Source organism: Neovison vison, chromosome 4 (assembly GCF_020171115.1).
Source record: "Neovison vison isolate M4711 chromosome 4, ASM_NN_V1, whole genome shotgun sequence".
Lineage (NCBI taxonomy): Eukaryota > Metazoa > Chordata > Mammalia > Carnivora > Mustelidae > Neogale > Neogale vison.
Genome location: NC_058094.1, coordinates 45,297,051 through 45,319,548, shown reverse-complemented (window position 1 = coordinate 45,319,548; position 22,498 = coordinate 45,297,051). Strand labels below are relative to the sequence as shown.

Genomic DNA, 22,498 nt, shown 5'->3' with positions numbered 1-22,498 from the left:
TATTCATTTCTGGATCATACTGCTTTTAGCAAAAATAAAATGTGAAATATAAATACATAATTTATTTGATTTGTTTTAATATATTCTAGTAGCACTGCTAAAAAAGATTGCTTTTTGAATTCCATTCAGATTATAATAAGAAAATAGATATCCCCTATTCCAAAGAGGAAAAGGAATGAAACCCATTAGGGCTTTCTGCGTCACACAGACTAATTTCCAAATTTGAAGAAAACTTTGATTTCCAGTGTTTGTATTCCAATGCTGCTGTAATAATCAGTCCTCTGAGAAATGATCTGAACTGCTTTTGAGGATACTGTTGATGACATGACTAGGCATGTCCAGCTGGTAAGGAAGAAGCCATAGATAAAAAATCAGGGAGAGACTTACCGTAACTATTGGCTTTTGCTTCATTTTCCTTATGTCCAAATGAGCAACAGTGATGACTATGGTACTTAATTCTAGAGGTTGCTGTATTAAGTGAGAGTTCATAGGATAAGAAAACTGAGAAGAAAAGGGAAATGTGCTATATAAATTTGAACTATTATTGCTACATCAGTGTTCCCTCTTGAATGCCTAGGTAACAGTAGCCAAATCCACAAACTAATACAGACACTGTTCCATTATGAATCTGGTGTATATTATTTTCTGTCTAAAAAAATGACAGAATGATATCTCCGTTGTTCATCAATACTCTTGAATGCCTCCTGGGGGCTTAGAACACCCAGTGTCAGCAGCAAAGCAAGGGCATGCACTGCAGACCACCTGCCACCGGCAGGAGAGGGGCTGCGCTGGGTTTCCTTTGCAGCAACGTGGAACGTCCAGGACCAAGACGGCTTTTTTCCATCTTAATACCTGCACCTTCTCCTTTCCCAGGTTAGTTCATTTCAGATAACAGAGAATAAACTTCAGAATCCTAGTCTGTATAGCATGTGGACCCTCTTCTGAATCTTGACATTCATCAACTCTGCTCCTGTGCAACGGGAGAAAAACCAAGCACGAAAAATGTGAAGTTGGTTACAACTTCACCACTTGATGCCACTGTCTTCTCTCAAACAATTTTGGTTTTTAGCTGGAAGGGCAGTGGCCCTTCCTCATTTGACTAGAGGCAGAAGTGGGGCCTGGGAGGTTCTGAAGGCAAGAGATGATTTTACTGTTTGTCTTCTCTTCCTTCCCCCAACCAAGCATGCACGCCCATGAACCCTGAACAAAAGGCACAGTGCCTGGATGGTCAGGGACTTGGTGAAAACAAGAGAAAGCTTTGCTTGGCAAAGATACTGAAATTCTGAAGCTCTGTACATATGCATGTATACTCATCTGTAGAAGTCACCAGATGGACTGGCACTGTCAGGGCAGAAACCATTTTTCCAGGGGCGCCTGGGTGGCTCAGTTGGTTCAGCAACTACCGTTAGCTCAGGTCATGATCCTGGAGTCCCGGGATCAAGTCCTGCATCGGGTCCCTGCTCAGCGGGGAGCCCTCATCTCCCTCTGACCCTACACCTTCTCATGCTCTCTCTCTCTCTCTTTCTCTCTCAAATAAATAAATAAAATCTTAAAAAAGAAAAAAAAGGAACAAAAGAAACCATTTTCCAGGTATAACAGTTCTGTGACCGAAGTCTGTTAGAGCCGTATATCTCCTATCTTGCCTAGTGTGCGCTAGATAATTTGAGTGAGATTGTTCCATTGGGAGAATGGCAGGTAACCCCCTCATCGTCTACCCTAATTGGGCAGGCAGATACCACTCCTAATTTTAAGAATCTGCAGAAATAAGAGAAACTTGTTTTTTGTTTTTTGGTTTTTTTTAAAGATTTTATTTGTTTATTTGACAGACAGAGACCACAAGCAGGCAGAGAGACAGGCAGAGAGAGAGAGAGAGGAGGAAGCAGGCTCCCTGCTGAGCAGAGAGCCCAATGTGGGACTCGATCCCAGGACCCTGAGACCATGACCTGAGCCAAAGGCAGTGGCTTAACCCACTGAGCCACCCAGGCGCCCGAGAAACTTGTTTTTAATGTTATAATACATCTAGAACTGCTCACACAAGGCAAGATTAAGAAGATAAAAATGTAAGTGCATACCTTTTCTCCATTCCTCATTCAGTGCCCACTCCCCTGCATCCTTTTCATGGCAACTAGCAGAGTGGTGGCAACACTGCCTCCTGGAGGTCAAGGTCTGCTCTCTATGGTTTACCTAGCAGGTCTTCTCTTCTGGAAGCCACTCCGCGTTCTGGATGAGTGCCAACTACCCTGCCCTCTATCCCCATTTCTCAGGAGGCTGACTGGCACATCTCATTACTTAATTTTAACCTGGTACAGAGTAGGGAGCACTTAGCAAATATTAGTTCAGTAAATAGTGACTGTCCGTTTTTTAGGCCTCCGAGATAAGATTTGCCTTTTAACACCTGCCTTCAATAACTTCAGACAAGAAATGAGGAATTTCAATGAAGACCATCAAAGAATAGCTTTTGGGGCAAAGGATGCCATTTGATAAATCTTAAATTGTTGCAAAAACACAGCAAAACCTGTACATTTGAGTTTTAATGGTGACCATAATATTTATATCTATTTACGATCTATCCTGTGGTGCTAACTGGTAAGATGACTATGAAGGCGTAATGTAATGAGCTCAGTTTTCATCTGCAGTACATTTTTTATTAGTCTGTGGGCTCAGAGGCAAAATTTGCAGCAGAGACAGTCCTGTTCATATTTAACTACAAAGAACTGTCTTAAAGAAAGCTACTGTCTTAATTTCATTGCTAGGAGGCTGAATACTATTTAAGGCAGTTGGAAGTCAGGGGTCTGAGTCTCTAGTATATGGTTATTCCTCTTCTTGTTACTCATAAGGACCCAAAAGACATTGAAATAGAATCTTAGGGCATATTAAAGGTAAGAATTAGGCTGTGTTTTTGTCTCCCTCTCAACTGCGGCTTCATAGTTTCAAAGGAGAAGGGGAAGCTGGGAATGGTAGATGAATTCCCAAAACCCCCACTGGAAATTACCTCTGTGGACTAAAAAGAATTTGTGTCTCATTCTGCTCTAAGCATAGAAGCTCTTATGACTGAAAGTAGTTTTCTTACAGTAATTAAATAAATTTAGTTGATAAAGGGGCACCAACTTATGCACATAAGTCAGTATGATACATATCTTTTGTTGGAAATTTCTCATTGGTGAGATTTTTATTAATCATATTTGTATCTTATAATAATGATTAGATTTAGCCATACTTCATCTTTATAAAGTCAACAGAAGGAAAGAGAATAATGTTTGTTTAGTAGAAAGTCATAAAACTTTGGGAGTAAAAACTATTGCTCATGTTTCAAGCTGCCCACCAAGAAGTGATGACCTAAATTTAAAGAGTAGCTCTAGTTACTTAACATAACTGTATGTTGCTCAGAAAAATGATCCTCAAATACCCCTTTCATGTGATTCAAGGTTATCTTTCCAATATGATAAAGGCACATTTTCTTTGGTACTATATATATCATAGCTGTGTGTTGTATTTTCCAGATTTTTTTTTCTGTCCGTCTATAGTGTCAGCTGGGGCTAATTTGATTGTTGTTAACAGAAAGAAAAATAACCCAGACTATCTTAAGATTTAAAACAATAATTTATTGACTCCTTAATAAAAAATGGAGATCATCTTGTCAGGATGGCTTGATCCGAAGCTCAGAGAGTGTCACCGGGATCCACTTCCTTCAGTCTCCTGATGGACACTGGTTTCTTGAGGGCTGGCTCTGTCCAGGTTGTATGTTGTATTGGTTTCCTATGGCTGCTGTAAGTGTCCTGCGCAGGGTGTGCCTTCCACAACCAGATGTGATCTGTCAGTTCGGGAGGCTAGATGGGTGCCATCAAGGTGTAGGTAGGGCCTCACTCCCTTGAAAGGCTGCTGGGGAGAATCTGCTTGATGCCTGTCTCCTAGCTTCTCACAGTGGCCAGTCCTTTACGTTCCTTGGCTTGTAGCAGCATCACACTGATATCTGCCTCCATTATCATATGGTCTTCTCTTTCTTTTCTTCTCTGAATCTCACTTTCCTTATCAAGTCACCAGTCTTTGGATGTAGGGCCCACCCCAATCTGGTAAGATCATATCTTAATTTGATTACATCAGCAAAGACTATTTTTCAACAAGGTCACTTTCACTGTTACTAGGGGTTAGGACTTCCACGTTTGTTTTGAGGCAACGTGGTTCAACCCATAATGGATATAATAATAGAAGGGAGGACAGCAGCTTCCTACCCATATCTTCTCAGGTTCAGAGTCAGCCCCAAGAAAATGTTTCTGTCTTGATAATTAAAGGAAAGCCATGGCCTTCCTGTGCTTTTGCCTGAGTAGTCACTGTGGCCAGAGCGATATGATACCGTGTTTGCCAGGTCCCAGTGCTCTGTCCAGTCCTTGAGCTCGTGGGTCAAGAGGAGAGAAAAGACTCATTGCCCAGAAAAACATTTTGAACTCATTATCAAAGATAGCTGATGGCCAAGTAGGTCTTAGTCACCAAAGATATTACAATTAATGCAGAGAAGTAAAGTAAGATTTAATGTAGGTGCATGAGCTCTATCCATAATTTCTTATTTTTTGTTCCTATTTATTCCCAGTTTATTGAGCTATGACTGACTTACATTAAATTGCACATATTTAAAGTGAAAAGTTGATGAGTTTTTACATATGTATATGCCTGTGAGACCATTACCATAATCGAGATAATAAATATATCTACCACTCTAGAAAGTTTTCTTGTGTCCTTTTATAATGCCTCCCTGCTCATTTGTAGGCAACCCCTTAATCTTTCTGTCACTGTAGATTTGTTTGCATTTTCTAGAATTTCATATAAATGGAATCTATAGCAGGTACTTTTTTTGTATCTAGATTTTTACTCGATATCATTAGTTAGCAATCTATCCAAGTTATTGTGTGTATCAAGAGCTCATTCCTCTTTATTGCTCAGTAGTATTCACTGTATGGATGTGCCACAGGTTTTTTGTCTATTCACTTGTTCAAAGACATTTGGGTTGTTTTCAGTTTCTCACTATTATAAGGAAATATCTCAATTTGGAAACCTTTATTTAAAATTGGAATTTCCATGGGACGCCTAGGTGGCTCAGTCCTTTGAGCATTTTCCTTCAGCTCAGGTCATGACCCCAGGGTCCTGGGATCAAGTCTCGCATAGGCTTTGCTCAGCCGAGAGCCTACTTCTCCCTGTGCCTGCTGCTTCCTCAGGCTGTGTGTACTCTGTCTCTCTGTCTCTGGCTCTCCCTCTCTCTCTTTCTCTCTGATAGATAGATAGATAAATAAATAAATATTGGAATTTCTTTTATTTACTTACGGGCAAATTATGTGTCAGTATAATGTTCACTGCAAATGCAAAAAATGGTAATAAAAGTTTTCTCTTTTCTCTTTCAGATACTGAGGAGAGCAGATAAAAACGGTAAGACCAAACATCTGCAGTTTCTATTTATTGATCTCTTACCTTTTGCATCACCTTCTAAAGAATACTGTGGAAGAGAGAGGACAACCCCAGAAATTGATACATAAAATATCAGCCGCTGGTACTAATAAGGGTTTTAGGCATGTTTATGGCTCCAGATATTCATGAGAAGTTGAAAGAGGTACTTAGGTTTGACAGGAAGATGGAATTTATGCCTTTGAAGTGAGCAGCTGTCATAGCTCCCGCTTTTCCCTTTTATGCTTTAATTTTAAAGTAATAACAGCTTCTATTCATTGAGTGTCTACTGTGTGCCAGGCACTGGGCCAAGTGCTTTGGGTTATTTCTTAGAGTTAATAAGATAGAGATCCGAGGCTGGAACCCCAGGTCTGTGTGGCACCAAAGTCTGGGCTGTCTACGCTGAACTTCACGGTGGCCTTGGGGGCTGCTGTTGCACTTAAAGGTAGCTACCTGGAAGCCTGTGTTGCCACATTTACCTTCACTCCATGGCTCTCAGCCATTGCTCTCGCATTTGAAGTGTATATCGCAGGACCGATAATCTATAGAGACAGAGAAGTAAGAGAAACTAGCAGAAAAAAATTATTCTGTCAGAGGCACTACAATTTCAAAGATGCCTGCACAAAGTCCAATTATAAGCTGTCATAAGCAATATCTTTTGACTCTTACCCAGTACAAATTGTGTTCCATAGATACTGAGTCAGAGAGTATATTTTGCTGCTATAGTACAAGTACGTCATAGAGCTATAGTCTTGACAGGACTTTCTCGACAAATTTAGGAGACAAAGAGTTCTTTCCTTTTCTTGAAATCAGATTGCTTATCTGTGGGGAAGGATTACAGGCAGAGTCCAGATCTGACACTCTTAAAAACATTTTTTGTGGTCTAGTGAGCCCTTAAGCAGCCAGATCAAGAAAATCTTGATTGGCACTATATAGCTTTTCCCACAACAGAAAAAAATATATTACTCCAAGGAGCAAAAAACACTGGCCCAAATGCTGGTAATGTTTAACTGTGCCTGTCCTTCAGAATGTTTTCTCAAACCGTGTTGCAGGAGTTAATATATTATCAATTCAAGAGGTTTTTCTTTTTTTCACCAAAATCACTTGAGCAATTTTTAAGACAGAAGTAATGATGCTATCATTTTGTCTCCTTGTCCTACTTGTTGACCTTGTGCCTGACATCCAAACTCAGTGATTCCCAAAACATGACTGAATAGTCCATTTGGCTCCATGCTACCTGCCTCGGATTTCAGCAGCCGTTTCTAGTTCAGGGATGCCTTTTCTCTCTCTCTACCGATGCTCCTAGTTTTCTCAGGCTACGCCTTCCTTTCCTGGAACCCCAAAGTGTGATTGAGGGTCATTATTACCTTAGTATATTATCTTACTCTTCTCTCCATCAAAACTTGCTTATTTTGGTGACCTACTATCATAATCCATAGTCCTAATAAAAAGCACCTGAAAAACCAAATACATGATTTACTGCAGTTTATGATAACCTCATATGTTATGGAGAATGGTCCCTTGGACTGGGAGCCCTGTGTGGGCCTATTCCATCCTAAGGTTTTTTAACCTGCCTCCTTCCTGCATATGATACCTCTTGTCTCCTCATTCCGTGTCCTAATGCCTGTTCCTAATGTGCTGTCAAAGCCACCTGCCTTTCTGCCCTTATCTTCACAGTGCATCCTCTTCTGCATCTCTCTGAAGGGAGATGCACTAGGGATTCTCAGAGCGTCACTCCATCTGTCACAGCTCTGTGGTGTCCTTGCTTGGACTGCCACCTGCTCTACCTTTCCACTGTTAGCCAGCTTGAGAACTCCTGTGTACTGCTTGTATCCTGCTCAAAATGTACCATGTCTGAAAAGTCTTCCCCAGTTCCCCTTGTAGGGCCCCACCCTCTGTCTGGGTTCTCTGCACTGGGACTGGTACTGATTATCCCCTTTTGTGAGGACCACGGTTGTTTACTGGCAATTCTACTTCCTGAAGCCAAGGGCAAGGAACTTATCATACTTGGCAAGGAACTTGTCGTAGGAATGGATACTATGTCCAGCCAGTATAGGGCTCAATGGATGTTCCCTTAATGAATTAACAATGGTTAATGACATTTTCCTCCATGATCCATCTCCCTTCCATCTATCTAGTCTTTCCCCTCCCTTTCATCCTGCTTTCCTCTTCTCCCTCATTCTCAGTGTAAAGTGGGGGGAGGGCAGAGATAGGATGCTCTGGGTTTAAATCCCAGCTATGCACCTAGTAGCTCTGTGACTTTGGGTAAGTAACAAACTCTTCTCCCTCAGCTCTCTCATCTACAGAATAGAGATCATAGCATCTATGTATGTCATGGGGTTATTATGAATAATCAATGACATAACAGATGTAAAGTCCTCAGGGAAGTGCATGGTACATAGTAGCAACTTACACCAGCTAGTTGTGGGGTTGTGATGCCTTGGCTATTGGAAACACTTGGTGACATTCCAGTCATTTCTGTTTCAGTGTTTAGTGGGAAAAAGACTATTTACCATACACGCAGAATTGAAAAAAAGGAAAAAGTATAGTGGATAATCTAATGTAAATGAGAAGATAACAGCACCAAAAAAAAATCTTTCTTAACCATGTGTTCGTTCCACTCTATATTTGCAAATAAACAGCTGTTACATTTACGTGTCTCCGGATAACAGACCCTTGCATGACAGAATCCCTTATGGACGGCATAATTGGTGATGGAATAACAGCGGGAATAAGGGGTCATAAGCAGTATGGTATTTAGCTTACCAGAGTGTAGATTTAGCCTCTGGGATCTATCTGACATGAGAGGAGCTGCAGGAGACATGCGTGGGGAAAAAAAATACATGATAGCAATCAGCTACAATAATGGGTCTTAGATTCATTTGGTTTTGGTTGTTTTTCTAAAATCATAGGCTAGGTTCCTAGACACAAAGACAGACCTCAGAACAGGATAGATTAGAAGAGATGTGAGTGCTTTGATCTAAAGAGCCCAGAAGTAAGCCTAAAAATGCAAAACTCCTGAGAAAGCTTATATACATGCAGGTAGAATGAAAATGGAAATGATACATGGTTATTTGTAAAATTTGCAAAAAAATTAATTTTACAACAAGGCCAATTGAAAAGGCTCATAGTAATTAATAACACCAAGGATTGCTTTTGCCAATGTGGCCTTGCTAAGATCTGCTGTCATTCTTTTTTTTTTTTTTTTTTAAGATTTTATTTATTTATTAGAGAGAGAGAGCAGGGGCAAAAGGAGAGGGAGAAGCAGACTCCTCGCTGAGCAGGATCCTGATGAAATGAGGGGTTGGATCCCAGGATCCCAAGATCATGACCTGAACTGAAGGCAGACACTTAACCAACTAAGCCACTCAGGCGTCCCACTCTGCTGTCATTCTTGACCAGCAAATAGGTAGACTGTATGGGTGGCTCTTTTAATCCTAATTAATGACTGATCTCTGTAAGAACTGATCATAGTTTTTCTCGGTGGCTTTTTTTTTTTTTCAAAGATTTTTATTTATTTATTTGACACACGGAGATCACAAGTAGGCAGAGAGGCAGGCAGAGAGAGAGAGAGGAGGAAGCAGGCTCCCTGCGGAGCAGAGAGCCCGACGCGGGGCTCTATCCCAGAACCCCGGGATCATGACCTGAGCTGAAGGCAGAGGCCCCAACCCACTGAGTCACCCAGGCGCCCCTCAGTGGCTTTTTAATCTATTCCAGCAGCCTGTACATTATAAATCTATGAGGACAGAGAATGTGCTCATTTCACATAACACCAGGCCCACCACGGTGATCAACATGCCTGTTGGGAAAGACAATTATCATGTTTTTACTCATATGAGGAATATAAGAAACAGGGCAAGGGACCATAGGGGAAGACAGGGAAAACTGAATGGGAAGTCATCAGAGAGGGAGAAAAACTATGAGAGACTCTTAACTCTAAAAAACAAATTAAGTGTTGCTGGAGGGGTGATGGGTGGGGGATAGGGTAACAGGCTGATGGATGTTAGGGAGGGCACGTGATTTGATGAGCCCTGAGTGTTATAGGTAACTGATGAATTATTGAACACTATATCTGAAACTAATGATATACTATAAATTGGCTAATTGAATTTAAATTTAGAAAATGGCTATCACAACATTGGTGTTCAATAAATACTTGGAAATCCACTTGTAAGAGGTGCATGACCAACTGTCTGATACTGAAAACTGAAGAAGAAACACAATGTCACAGGTCAGTTAATCAAACTAAGCCTTATTGTAATTGATTTGGTGTTTATTAATTAATAGTATTAGCTAAAAACCTAAAGTTTCCATTGAAAACAGTGTTAGAACTAATGAATAAATTCAGTAAAGTTTCAGTGTACAAAAGCAATATACAAAAATCTGCTGCATTTTTATATACTTACAATGAACTATCAGAAAAAGAAATTGGGAAAACAATCCTATTTACAGTTGCATCAAAAAGAATGAAATACTAGAAATAAATTTCACCAACATGATGAAAAACTTGTACAGATATTAATGAAAGACATTAATGAGAAATATTGAAAAAGAAATAAATGGAAAGAAATTCTGTTGCTAGTGGATTAGAAGACTTAATACTGTTAAAATGTTTATATTACCCAAAGCAATCTAGAGATTCAATGTATTCCCTTTTCAGAATTTTGGTGGCATTTTTCAGAAATAGAAAAAATAATCTTAAAATTAGAACAAACTACATCTGGCATTAAAAATACTAATACAGGGGCTCCTGGGTGACTTAGTTGGTTAAAGTCTGACTCTTGATTTGGGCTCAGGTCATGACTTCAGGGCTGTGAGATCGAGCCCTGTGTTGGGCTCTGCACTCAGCACAGAGTCCTCTTGGGTGTTTCTCTTTCCTCTCCCTCAGCCTCTCCCCCAACTCTCTCCCTCTCTCAAATAAATAAATAAAATCTTTAAAAAATAAAATACAACTAAAAACACGAATGTAAGAATGGTTGATATTGAATCTGTGTTTGGGAATATTTTGAAGACTTCATTGGATCATTATATAACCTGTGCTAATAGATGAAGTGAGAATTGGTCAGAGCCAATTCTGACTCTGTGGTTGCCTAAGATTTGGTTTATTCGATGAACATGTATAAATATGACCTCAGGTAGAGGCATGAAACACAGGTTCGGTAGGTGGGAGTATTTTCCCTGAAGACAGAAAAACTTTCAGAGACCCCCCAGAGGTCTTTATTTCCTTCATCTTGGTCACAAGGCCGTCCTTTGACGTGAGCTACTTGGTCCAACATCACCAGCCCCACATGGGATGCCATAGCCTCATCGGTCTTTTATTCAGGGATCCTAGCCCGAGATGAGGATTAAAAGATTAAAATCTGGGCTCTGGAAATCAGGATTATTGGCATAAGGCTGATTTTTATTTCATAATTCCTCACTATTTTCTCAAAATGTTTTGGGAACATTTGTGTAACTGAGCATCAAGTAACTGATTTCCGAGCGGTAGGGGTCCGATGTAGCACTGTACTTGTGTTTATTCTCCGGTGTATGCAAGCGTGCACACACTTCAGCTACACACCTACCGGCTTGAAAGTCAATGCGAAGTCTAGTAAGAGCTATTTGTTGAAGAAAAATCTCATGCCCTAACAATGACCCTGGAAGAAGTGGCTCATCAAGCATTAGGGTGCGTGGGAACCCGTGAGTGCAAGTTCTGACTGGAATAATTTTTTTTAACAAAATAAGGACAAACAAATTTTCTATTTCCACAGAATGTTTTTTTTTTTCTAAAATATAAAGCAGTTTCACTCTCATAAATGTGTTGCTTTTCTGCCAAAAGCAGAAAACTGTGAAAATTCTTATCTTTACATAACTGGGCTAATCAGCTGTCCTAGAAACAAACAGAGAATTTCTGTTCGAGTTACTGAGCCAGTGACACAAATGCTATGGGCAGCAGCCGAAGGCTCAGAAGTCCGAGCCCGCTCTGATAGCGGATCCTGCTGTTTATAGAGGAAACTGTCTACCTGAAACGCGGCCTTTACTGTAAGTTCCGACTGTGATCTGGATTTATAGGTTAGCAGCCCAGCGTTCTTTCCCTTTCTGTTCTACAGTGAGTCATCTCCTCTTCTCCATCTAGATGTGGGAGGCATGTGGCACTGTGGTTGAGCTAGGCTTTGCAGGCAGATGTCCTGAGTTCAGATCCCAGTTCCTCTCTTTCTCCATGATCTGAGCGAGTGACTCGACTTCCTCATCTGTGAAATGGGAATAAAGACAATGCCTCTCAAAAATAAAACAAAGCAAAATGAAAGCAATGCTTCTCCCCCAGGCTTGTTGAATGATTAAAAGATATAACACAGATTTTCTTGGAAAGGTGTCTGGTCCTTAAGAAGCTACATCAGCTTTTCCTATTTTCTATTTTTTTTTTTTAAGATTTTATTTATTTATTTGACAGAGAAAGACAAAGCGAGAGAGGGAACACCAGCAGGGGGCGTGGGAGAGGGAGAAGCAGGCCTCCCGCTGAGCAGGGAGCCCCATGCGGATCCTGGGATCATGACCTGAACTGAAGGCAGATGCTTAATGACTGGGTCACCCAGGCACCTCCAGCATTACCTGTTTTCATTTTTTAAAAAGATTTATTTATTTATTTGAGAGAGAGAGAGAGAGAGTGTGTGTGTGTGTGCAGGAGGGGCAGAGAGAGGGGGAGAGAATCTCAAGCTGAGCCTCCTCCCAACATGGAGCTTGAGCTCAGAAACCTAAGATCACGCCCCACGCCAAAACCAAGAGTCGGACACTTTGACTACACCACCCACGTGCCCTCACCTTTCTCATTTTTTTTTTTTAAAGATTTTATTTTTATTTATTTATTTGAGAGAGAGAGAGAGACAGTGAGAGAGAGCATGAGCGAGGAGAAGGTCAGAGAGCGAAGCAGACTCCCCATGGAGCTGGGAGCCTGATGTGGGACTCGATCCCGGGACTCCAGGATCACGCCCTGAGCCGGAGGCAGTCGTTTAACCAACTGCGCCACCCAGGCGTCCCACCTTTCTCATTTTTTATCCTGATGCTTATTCTTATTTGGTGGGACATTGATCACATCATCACACCCACTGCTGTTCCCCTGGCAGTGCCCAGATGTTCTGTCCATGAGGACCTTGCTGAACCCTCAGAGCTGCCCTAGTGCTTGCCCAATCTTTGCTGTGGTCATTCAGCTTTTCCTATTGTCTGCAAACCAGTAACCCTAATATAATTTCTCTGATGTGCTTGGCCTTGGCCCTATATGCCTAAGTCACCCTTTGGGTTTTTTACTCCAACCCTGAAACTAAGGAAATTGAATTCATTTTTATTCATGGTTTTTAAATAAAATAATTAGAGAAATCGGAAAAACTGAAATGTATGTCATACTTTCAGTATCTAAGGTTCTCCTTAATATCAAACCTGTTGCAATGCTGGATTTTGTTGGCTGTGTCTTCATGATGTCAAAATGACCAGTGGGTCAGTATATTCCTTTAACAGTAGAAATATTTTGACTTTTTTTCCCCAACTGGTCATTATTTGTACTGTTTTTAAAAATGTTTTATTAGGGCTAATGAGAACTATGCACAGAAATGATAGTATAAGGTTTAGAATTAGAAATCTTAAATTCTAAGGGATGCCTGGGTGGCTCAGTTGGTTGAGCAGCTGCCTTTGGCTCAGGTCGTGATCCCAGCGTCCTGGGATCGAGTCCCACATCGGACTCCTTGCTCAGCAGGGAGCCTGCTTCTCCCTCTGCCTCTGCCCGCCTCTCTGTCTGCCTGTGCTCACTCGCTCTCTCTCCCTCTATCCCTGATAAATAAATAAGTAAAATCTTAAAAAAAAAAAAAAAAGAAATCTTAAATTCTAGGGACGCCTGGGTGGCTCAGTTGGTTAAGCAGCTGCCTTGGGCTCAGGTCATGATTCCAGCGTTCTGGGATCGAGTCCCGCATCAGGCTCCTTGCTCGGCAGGGAGCCTGCTTCTCCCTCTGCCTCTGCCTGCCATTCCGTCTGCCTATGCCTATCTCTCCCTCTCCCTCTCTCTCTGACAAATAAATAAAATCTTAAAAAAAAAAAATCTTGGGACGCCTGGGTGGCGCAGTTGGTTGAACGACTGCCTCCGGCTCAGGGCGTGATCCTGGAGTCCTGGGATCGAGTCCCACATCAGGCTCCCAGCTCCATGGGGAGTCTGCTTCTCCCTCTGACCTTCTCCTCGCTCATTCTCTCTCTCACTGTCTCTCTCTCTCTCAAATAAATAAAATAAAATCTTTTGAAAAAAAAAATCTTAAATTCTAATCTCTGCTCTCCTACTTTTCTTCCATCTCTCTCTCTTCCATTCATTCGTTTATGACAAGGCAATGTGCCTATTTGCCAGTCACTTTGTTAGGCACTAAAGATACTAACTAAATAAGACTAAACTAAAGTCAGTACAGCACACATACACACACACACACAGTACAAGGAATGGAATGAACTTCAGTTAAATTTATGTTCAAATTCTAGAGGGGGAAATAAACATGAATTACAAAATAATTATACCTTAATAAATGCTGTGATATAAATCACTACTAGATTCTATATTAGAGTAATCATTCTGTACTATCAATCTGATACTGTCCCTACTCTGTTCAAAATTCTTCATTTGTTACCTATTTGTTGCAGGATAAAATCCAGAAACTCCTGAGCGTGGGGTCTCCTGCCCAGCCTCCTCTCCCTCCATTATCCCTAAAGCCTCTGACTCCCCCCAGCCCTCAGTGTCTAGACATGCACAACTTTCTCTGCTGGGAATTACCTTCATCCTTCTGCTTTCAGCCCAAGTGTATCTCTCCTAGGAAGCCCCTTCTGAGTTTGGTTTGGCCAAGAATGGCTTAAGAGTCAGGGGTTGATATGCAAACTAGTTCTGCCCTGTGCAAACTGTATAACTTTGGGTAGGTTCTTAAAGATCCATGTTTGGCTTATAGGGCTGTTGTGATGATTCAGTGAAATAACACAAAGTACCATACACACGACAAATACACATTTGGTAAACATTAATGTCTTTGCCTGACTACCCACCTATAGTTTCTAAAGTTTCATTGCATTTTGTGTATAATACCATTTATCAGATTGTACTGAATAGTTTGTGGGTATGTTTCCCTACCCCCTATTCGACTGTAGGCCTTTTGAAGGCCAGGAACTATATACCTTTGTATACCTAGTGATCAGTATGATCCTTGATTTATTGTTAGTGTTTCGTAAATGTTATGGGACCACAGAGGATGGGAGTCTAATTCGGCCCGGGCTGCTGAGCAAGCCTCTCTTGAGCTATAATTCATCTGAGTAGGTATAGGTTAGATGGGGGACAGGTAATTGCAGGTAAAAGAAAAGGCAAGAACAAAGCCACACAACTTGAACAATTACATAGGAATTAGTTTCTGAACACAATTTCTTGATTTATAAAAATGTATATTGAATACCTCCCATATCTGAAGCCACACTCTTAACCCAGCTCCCTCCTTCTTCAGTAGTATTTCCCAAGTCAGGAAATGGTACCACTGTTCAGCAGGGGTTCCGACCAAAAGCCTCAGAGGCATGCATGATTCCGCTCCCTCTCTAATAACTCCGTGTCTAATCCATTAGTAGCCCCTGTTGGCTCCCTTGTTAAAATGTCTTCAAAATCAAAACCCTCCAGATTAGAGCTATGGAAAGCTTCAGTAAATCCATGGCAAAGGTAATAGAGATAAGAAACTAACATTTATATTTTTGAATGTATTATCAGCAAAGACTTGGTAATTAATTAAAAATGTTTGAGAGAAAGAAAGGTATTTAATGGTATCCTGTACTTACGGGTTAGGGCAGGAGGGTCAGATTCCTAGTTTTTGGCTTGGGTAAACTGGGTGGGTAATGAGATTATTACTTATGATGAGAATATCTTACATATTAAAGGTTTTTTTTTTATAACATTGGGGTCACTTTTTGTTAGGAGAGCTTACTTACAAATATCTATTGCTATTAACAAGAAGTATTGTCTTTTTCCTTAATATTCTAAAATCATGCCTAAATTATTAAAAATAGGATAGCTTGGGGGCACCTGGGTGGCTCAGTGTGTTAAAGCCTCTGCCTTCGGCTCAGGTCATGATCCCAGATTCCTGGGATCGAGCCCTGCATCAGGCTTTCTGCTCAGCGGGAGCCTGTTTCCCCACTCTCTCTTTCTGCTTGCCCCTCTGCCTACTTGTGATCTCTGTTTGTCAAATAAATAAATAAAAATATTAAAAAAAATAGGATAACTTGTACATCACTGAGGCTTCTATGACCATGAGAAAATAGGTCCAGTCTCAAAAGAAAATATTACAGTAATTACTGTAAATCACCTGACCCAAGGATTACTCTATGACAGATGCTTTGCTGGGCATAATTTTATTTAATCTCTGTAACAGTCTTATGAAGAAGATAATACCATTATCCCAATTTTATCAATAAGTAACCTGAGACATAGATAACTTGTTTAAGGTCATGGAACAAGTAAATACAATTTATATCCAGCTTCCCTTCTAACATAAAAGCCCTAGTATGTAGCTCAGGATGTTTCAGGTATTGTGGCTCACCTCTATAGTGGGTTTATAGAAATATAAATATAGTGGAAGTATAGAAGTATCAGTCTTTCCACACGCATAATGCTGAGTGATTCAATGTTCTTTAAATATAAAAGACAAAAAAAAATAGATGGAATTACTATGGTGACGATCCTGTTTGTAGGTGACTGAGTTTAACAGATTTGAAACCGAAAAGGATGACCTTTCATCTTGTCTCTCCCCTGTGTTGTTTCATCTACTCATTCATTCATTTGCCTAATATTTTACGAGTGCTCTTTACATGCTGGACACTGCTAGGCGGTGGAAATACAGAGATTAAAAAAGCATAAACTTTAGTATGCATTCACCAGGGTGTGCACTTGGACAAATTAATGAGACTCTCTCAACCTGTTTCCTCATTTTTTTTTTAAAGAGTTTATTTATTTGAGAGAGAGAGAGAATGAGAGAGAGAGAGAGGTCAGCGGGAGAAACAGACTCCCCAGTGAGCAGAAAGCCCAATGTAGGACTCGATCCCAGGACTCCAGGATCATGATCTGAGCCGAAGGCAGTCGCTTAACCAACTGAGCCACCCAGGTGCCCTGTTTCCTCATTTTTAAAGTAAATTAATAATAATAAAAATAATAACAAAATTTAATGAGCACCATTATTATGAATGTACAGGGTAAATATATGTGAAGTCCCAAGGATTTTGTTTAGTGTGTTGTAAGTATTCAAAACCTGTCAGTTCCCTTCTACCTTCACTAATTTCATATAGGTCCTAAAGATATGATTTCCTTACTTGTGAATTAATTATGAAAGCAGATCAAAAGCTGTGAACTTTTTAAAAAATTTTATTCATTTATTTGACAGAGAGAGAGAGAGATCACAAGTAGGCAGAGAGTGGGGGGCGGGGAGCAGACTCCCTGAGCAGAGAGCCTGATGGGGGCTCGATCCCAGGACCCTGAGATCATGACCTGAGCCAAAGGCAGAGGCTTAATCCACTGAGCCACCCAGGCACCCCAAAAGCTGTGAACTTTTTTTTTTTTTAAAGATTTTATTTATTTATTTGACAGAGAGAGATCACAAGTAGGCAGAGAGGCAGGCAGAGAGAGAGAGAGAAGGAAGCAGGCTCCCTGCTGAGCAGAGAGCCGGATGCGGGACTCGATCCCAGGACCCTGAGATCATGACCCGAGCCGAAGGCAGCAGCTTAACCCACTGAGCCACCCAGGCGCCCAAGCTGTGAACTTTTATAAGGACAAAAGCTTTATGGTACTAGGACAAATTATCTATATGTGTAATGAAAATAACTTCTTTTTGATGTTTGCATGTAGATTTGGAGAATACTTAGTCAATCACCTCTAAATAATCTGAGACTGAGGTAGGGAAGAGATATTGAATAATCTTGTCCTTTGGGAACTTAGCAACTTATTGATTAAAAAAAACTCATGAACAGGGGCACCTGGAGGGCTCAGTCAATTAAGAGTCTCCCTTTGGCTCAGATCATGATCCCAGGATCCTGGGATAGAGCCCACATTGGGCTTCCTACTCAGTGGGAAGCCTTTTTCTCCCTCTCCCTCTGCAGCTTCCTTGTTTGTGGTTGCTCACTCTCTCTCTGTCAAATAAATAAATACAATCTTTTAAAAAAGTCATAAACAGAGAAAATTGAATAACAATGTCATCAATAATGCAAGAACTATCACTAAGCCAAATGAATGCTAAATATACTAATGTATAAGTTCAGAGAAAGAGTTCTTTGGGCCTGAGTTCACCTAGGTAAGCTTACAGAATAATTGTTTTCAAATAAATCTCTAAAGTGAGTAAAAATTAAGACAGCTAGAAAAAAAGAAAGATGGTTATCATCGGGACCAATTCAGTTCAAAGCCCAAAACCCAATTCAGATCATAAAATAGAGTGTTAGCTCTTGTAACTGAAATGCCCAGTGGTATAGAGGCACAGTTGCTGTAGGTGTTCAAGGATCATTCTGTTTCCCTGTCTCCTTCCCCCTCTCTCCATCTCAATTTGGGTTTTCCTCTGGTTGGTTTTACTTTCAGGTTAGCTTTCTCACCAGAAGAGACAAGACAGCTCCTGGAATGCATCCTACCAGTTCAACAAATCAGAATAAAGAGAGAATACCTCTTCTAGAATAATTGTAGCAAAAATATCAAGATTTTCTCTGATTGATCAACAGGAGTCACATACCCAATCTTGAAACAATAACTAAGAGATGAAATGAGCTGAGTTTTCCAGACTTGGATTATATACACACACCCCCAGTGTAGTGTGAGCTGCATAAAGCCCCAACTAAAATAGAGAGAGAGAGAGAGCAAGAGAGAGAGAGAGAGATGTACCTGTATATCTGTACAGAGATATATCTGTATGAAAACATTTAATTTTTCATTTTGCAGTAGAATTTTCCTACAAATGGGGTATTCCTTACATTGCTGATTTTGAATACACTTTCAATGACTAAATGTTCCTCCAACAATGTTTCTTTCATCTATCATTCTACAAAAGGCTGAGTATATGGTCATGGGTAGGGGGGTGGTTTGTTGCCTTTCTCCCAATCTTACCTAAAATATAATTGTTAATCCTTTATGAAAGTGAGATTAAACAGATATCTTTTTAAAATTTTAATTTAATTTAAATTTAATTAATTAACATATGGTGTATTATTAGTTTCAGAGGAAGAGTTCAGTGATTATCAGTCTTATGTAACACCCAGTACTCATTACATCATGTGCCTTCCTTAATGTCCGTCACTCAGGTACTTTATGCCCCCACCCCCACCCCAGGCAACCCTCAGTTAGTTTCCTATGGTTAAGAGTTTCTTGTGGTTTGTCTCTGTCTCTGGTTTTGTCTTGCTTTATTTTTCCCTTCATTCCTTTATGCTCCTCGGTTTTGTTTCTAAAATTCCAAGTAAGAGTTAAATCATATGATAATTGTTTTTCTCTGATTGACTTATTTAGCTTAGCATAATACTTTCTAGTTCCATCCACATTAGTGCAGATGGCAAGATTGCTTTTTTTTTTTTGATGGCTGATAATCTTTCATTGTGTGTGTGTTGTGTGTGTGTATCACATCTTTTTCCATTCTAAACAGATACCTTTTTTTTTTAAACTAAATTAAAAGCACACTTTCTAGCCATGAAAAATTAATGTATACTCATTACTACAAGATGAAGACAGTGTTCTCGTATTTCCAACAGAATTCCAAATGACAAAATTATTCTGATATAAAAAATAAGCTTTCCTGGTGAGGAACCTAAATATTTGGTATCAAGTCAGTGAAGAGCCAAAGGTTTGAGTGAATTATTCAATTTTCTACCTGAGTTTTGGGCACTTGGTAAATTTTAAACTGATGTCAGTTTTAATGACCTGGTTCCAAAAATATGTCCCAAGAGATGTGCTTTCAGGGACCACATCAGAATTACTTAATCTTATTGTAATTCAGTTTTCTTCTGCTCCTGGAAAGAAAAGTAAGAATATATAACTATTTCATGATGTTATTATGATGAATATAGTCAATAAAATTCAGAGTAGAAATGCTTGGAAAAATAATAGGTCAACATATTTTTTACTTGTATGAGCACCAGTACATAAAACATTTCATTCTCTCAGATAGTCTGTAGATAAACATGAGAGACAGGGTAGCTTGTCTGGGGTTGAGAAAATGAATTAATTGAGTTGATTGTTGAGTTTAATATGTTAGATTTCAAAATTTAATATGAATAAACATAATTGACTTTACCATGTTGATAACATGGCAAAGCAGTTTTTCATACATTGTTTATATGTGTATGGAATTACATATAATGTTCATATTCTATTGTATATATTTTTAAATTTTTATTTTAGAACATTTTTATATTATGGAAAAACTGAAGCTACTGTAGAAAATTCCCATATACCTAACATCCAGTTTCCCTTATTATTAACATTTTACATTAGTGTAGTACTTGGGTTACGATTAATGAGCCAATATTGATACATTTTTAACCTAAGTCCATACTTCATTGGATTTTTTTTTAAAGATTTTATTTATTTATTTGACAGGCAGAGATTACAAGTAGGCTGAGAGGCAGGCAGAAGAGAGAGGAGGAAGCAGGCTCCCCGCTGAGCAGAGAGCCCGATGCGGGGCTCGATCCCAGGACTCTGGGATCATAACCTGAGCCGAAGGCAGAGAGGCTTTAACCCACTGAGCCACCCAGGCGCCCCCATACTTCATTAGATTTTTTTAGTTTTTACCAAATGTCCCTTTTTGGTTTCTGGATCCCAGCCAGGATAGCACATTACATTTAGTAATCCTATCTCCTTAGGCTCGGTTTCTCAGACTTTCTTTGTTTTTGATGATCTTGACTGTTTTAAGAAGTATTAGTCTGGTGTTTTATAGAATGTCCCTCAGTTGGAATTTGTTGATGTTTTTTCTCATGAGTAGGCTGAGGTTATGTGTTTGGGGGAGGAAGATCACAGAGGTAAAGTACCGTCATATCCTATCAAAGATTTGTACTGTCAACATGATTTATGACTATTGGTGTTGGCCTCCATCTCCTGGATCAGGTAGTGTCTGTCAGGTTTCTCCACTGCAAAGTTTACTCATTCTTCCCCTTTCTGTAACTGGACTTTTTGGAAAGAAGTTATTCTGGGCAGTCCGCCCTGAAGGAGTGGGAAGTTACGTTCCACGTCCTCGAGGACTGAGTATGTGCATGAATTACTTATAATTCCTCTGCAGGGGAGATTTGTCTGTTTTCTCATTTATGGGTATATTTATTTATAACACTATGGACACATGGATATTTATCCTATGATTAATCCAGTACTACTCACTATATTTTATTGTTCAAATTGTCCCACTTCAGCCACTCGGAGCTCTTTCAGTAGACCTGAGTGCCTTTGACTTACTCTCATAATTGTGAGTTTTTTAGTAATTCCCTTACTCTCTGGCCCTTCAGATGCTGGAGGCTCATCTTTTATAATCCTGTCCCAGTATGAGAATCAGTCACTTTGTCCAAGGATCCCTGATATCTTTTGTTACTAGAGAATGATATGAGAAACAAAGATGGGGGTGGTGGATGTGCTCGTTGTTATTGGTGTGTCATTGTTGCTTCTAAGCTCTTTGGCTGAAGGAGCAAGGAAATATACATGTGTATAGTAACCCAAGTTTATGCATATTTCTGCTAATGTTTCTACATGTACTCATATGTATCTATATTAAGTTAAACATGAGGTCATGGTCATATCTCCAACTTTAAGCCATTACTACATGGATTATTCTAGTCTCCTCCCTTTGCTTTATCAGTAACCTATCACTCCCAACAGTGATACACTTGCTTCCCAAGTCAGTTACTGATTTACATAACTGTTCAATCTCAGTGTGCATGTGTAGTACTTAGGCTGTTTTACTTATGCGCCCATGGAAAACAACTTTATCAACTCTATAAACTACAGTATAATGCTTCTGTATGGCTTATCTTGCCTTTATATAGAGGTCATTCATTTCCAAAGTTACTTAGGTCAACATTGTTTTCCCTCACTATCTTCAGTGAGATTGTTTCATGTATGTTTCTAATACATTTAAATTGTTTTGTCACATTCTCCATTCCATCCTGGAATCCCCTGAACTCCTAAATGATTTTTTAGGAATTTACACACATTGAAATTTGTTCTTTGTGCTTGAAGTTCTATGGGTTTCAACAAATGCATAATGGCATATTACAAATGTACCATGTCATTCAAAATAGTCAGCCCACCCTAAAATCTACCCTGGTTTTGTCCTTTCAGCCCTCATTGCCCTGAACTCCTGGCAACTACTGATCTTGTTACTATCTTTATACATTTGTCTTTTCCAGAATGTCATAAAATTGGAATCCTAAAATATAGAGCCTTTTCACACTGACAAGATTCATCCATGACTTTCTTTGGTTTGATAGCTCACTTTTTAAAAATCACTAAATAATATTCCATTCTGTGTATGTACTAAAATTATTTTATCCATGCACTTATTGAAAGACATTTAATTACCTATAAATTTTAGTGATTATGAATAAAACTGTTAGAAACATTCACATGCAGTTTTTGTATGGACATAAGTTTTTGAGTAGTTGGGTATATACCTAGGAGCATTGTTTCTATACAGAAAATGCTAAAATGTCTTCCAAGGTGGCTGCAACATTTTGCTATCTCACTGACAATGAATTAATATTCCTGTTGCCCCAAATATGAGCCAGAAATTGGTGTTGCTGGTTGTGTGTGTGTGTGTGTGTGTGTGTGTGTGTGTGTGTTTGGTAGGGAAGCCATTCTAATAGGGATGTAGTAGTATCTCACTATTTAAATTATTAATTCCCTATGACAATCAGTATTAAAAATATTTCAAATGCTTGTTTGCCATGTGTATATTTTCTTTGGTTTTGTGTCTATTCAGATGTTTGGCCACTTTTTAATTGGCTTTTGCCTTTTTATTGCTATTTTAAGAGTTCTTTGTATATTATAAATACAAGTCCTTATTCAGATGTGTTTTACAAATATTTCTCAGCCTAT

The 22,498-nt window shown here is 39.6% G+C and overlaps 1 protein-coding gene across 1 annotated transcript in view; it reads left to right on the top strand.

The window, feature by feature from the left end:
• NECAB1 (N-terminal EF-hand calcium binding protein 1) overlaps window positions 1-22,498 on the top strand; it is a 204,036-nt gene that overhangs the window by 2,425 nt on the left and 179,113 nt on the right. Inside the window, exon 2 of the mRNA XM_044245339.1 lies at window positions 5,391-5,415. Coding sequence (XP_044101274.1) covers window positions 5,391-5,415 — 25 coding nt within the window. The remainder of the gene's footprint in view (window positions 1-5,390; window positions 5,416-22,498) is intronic.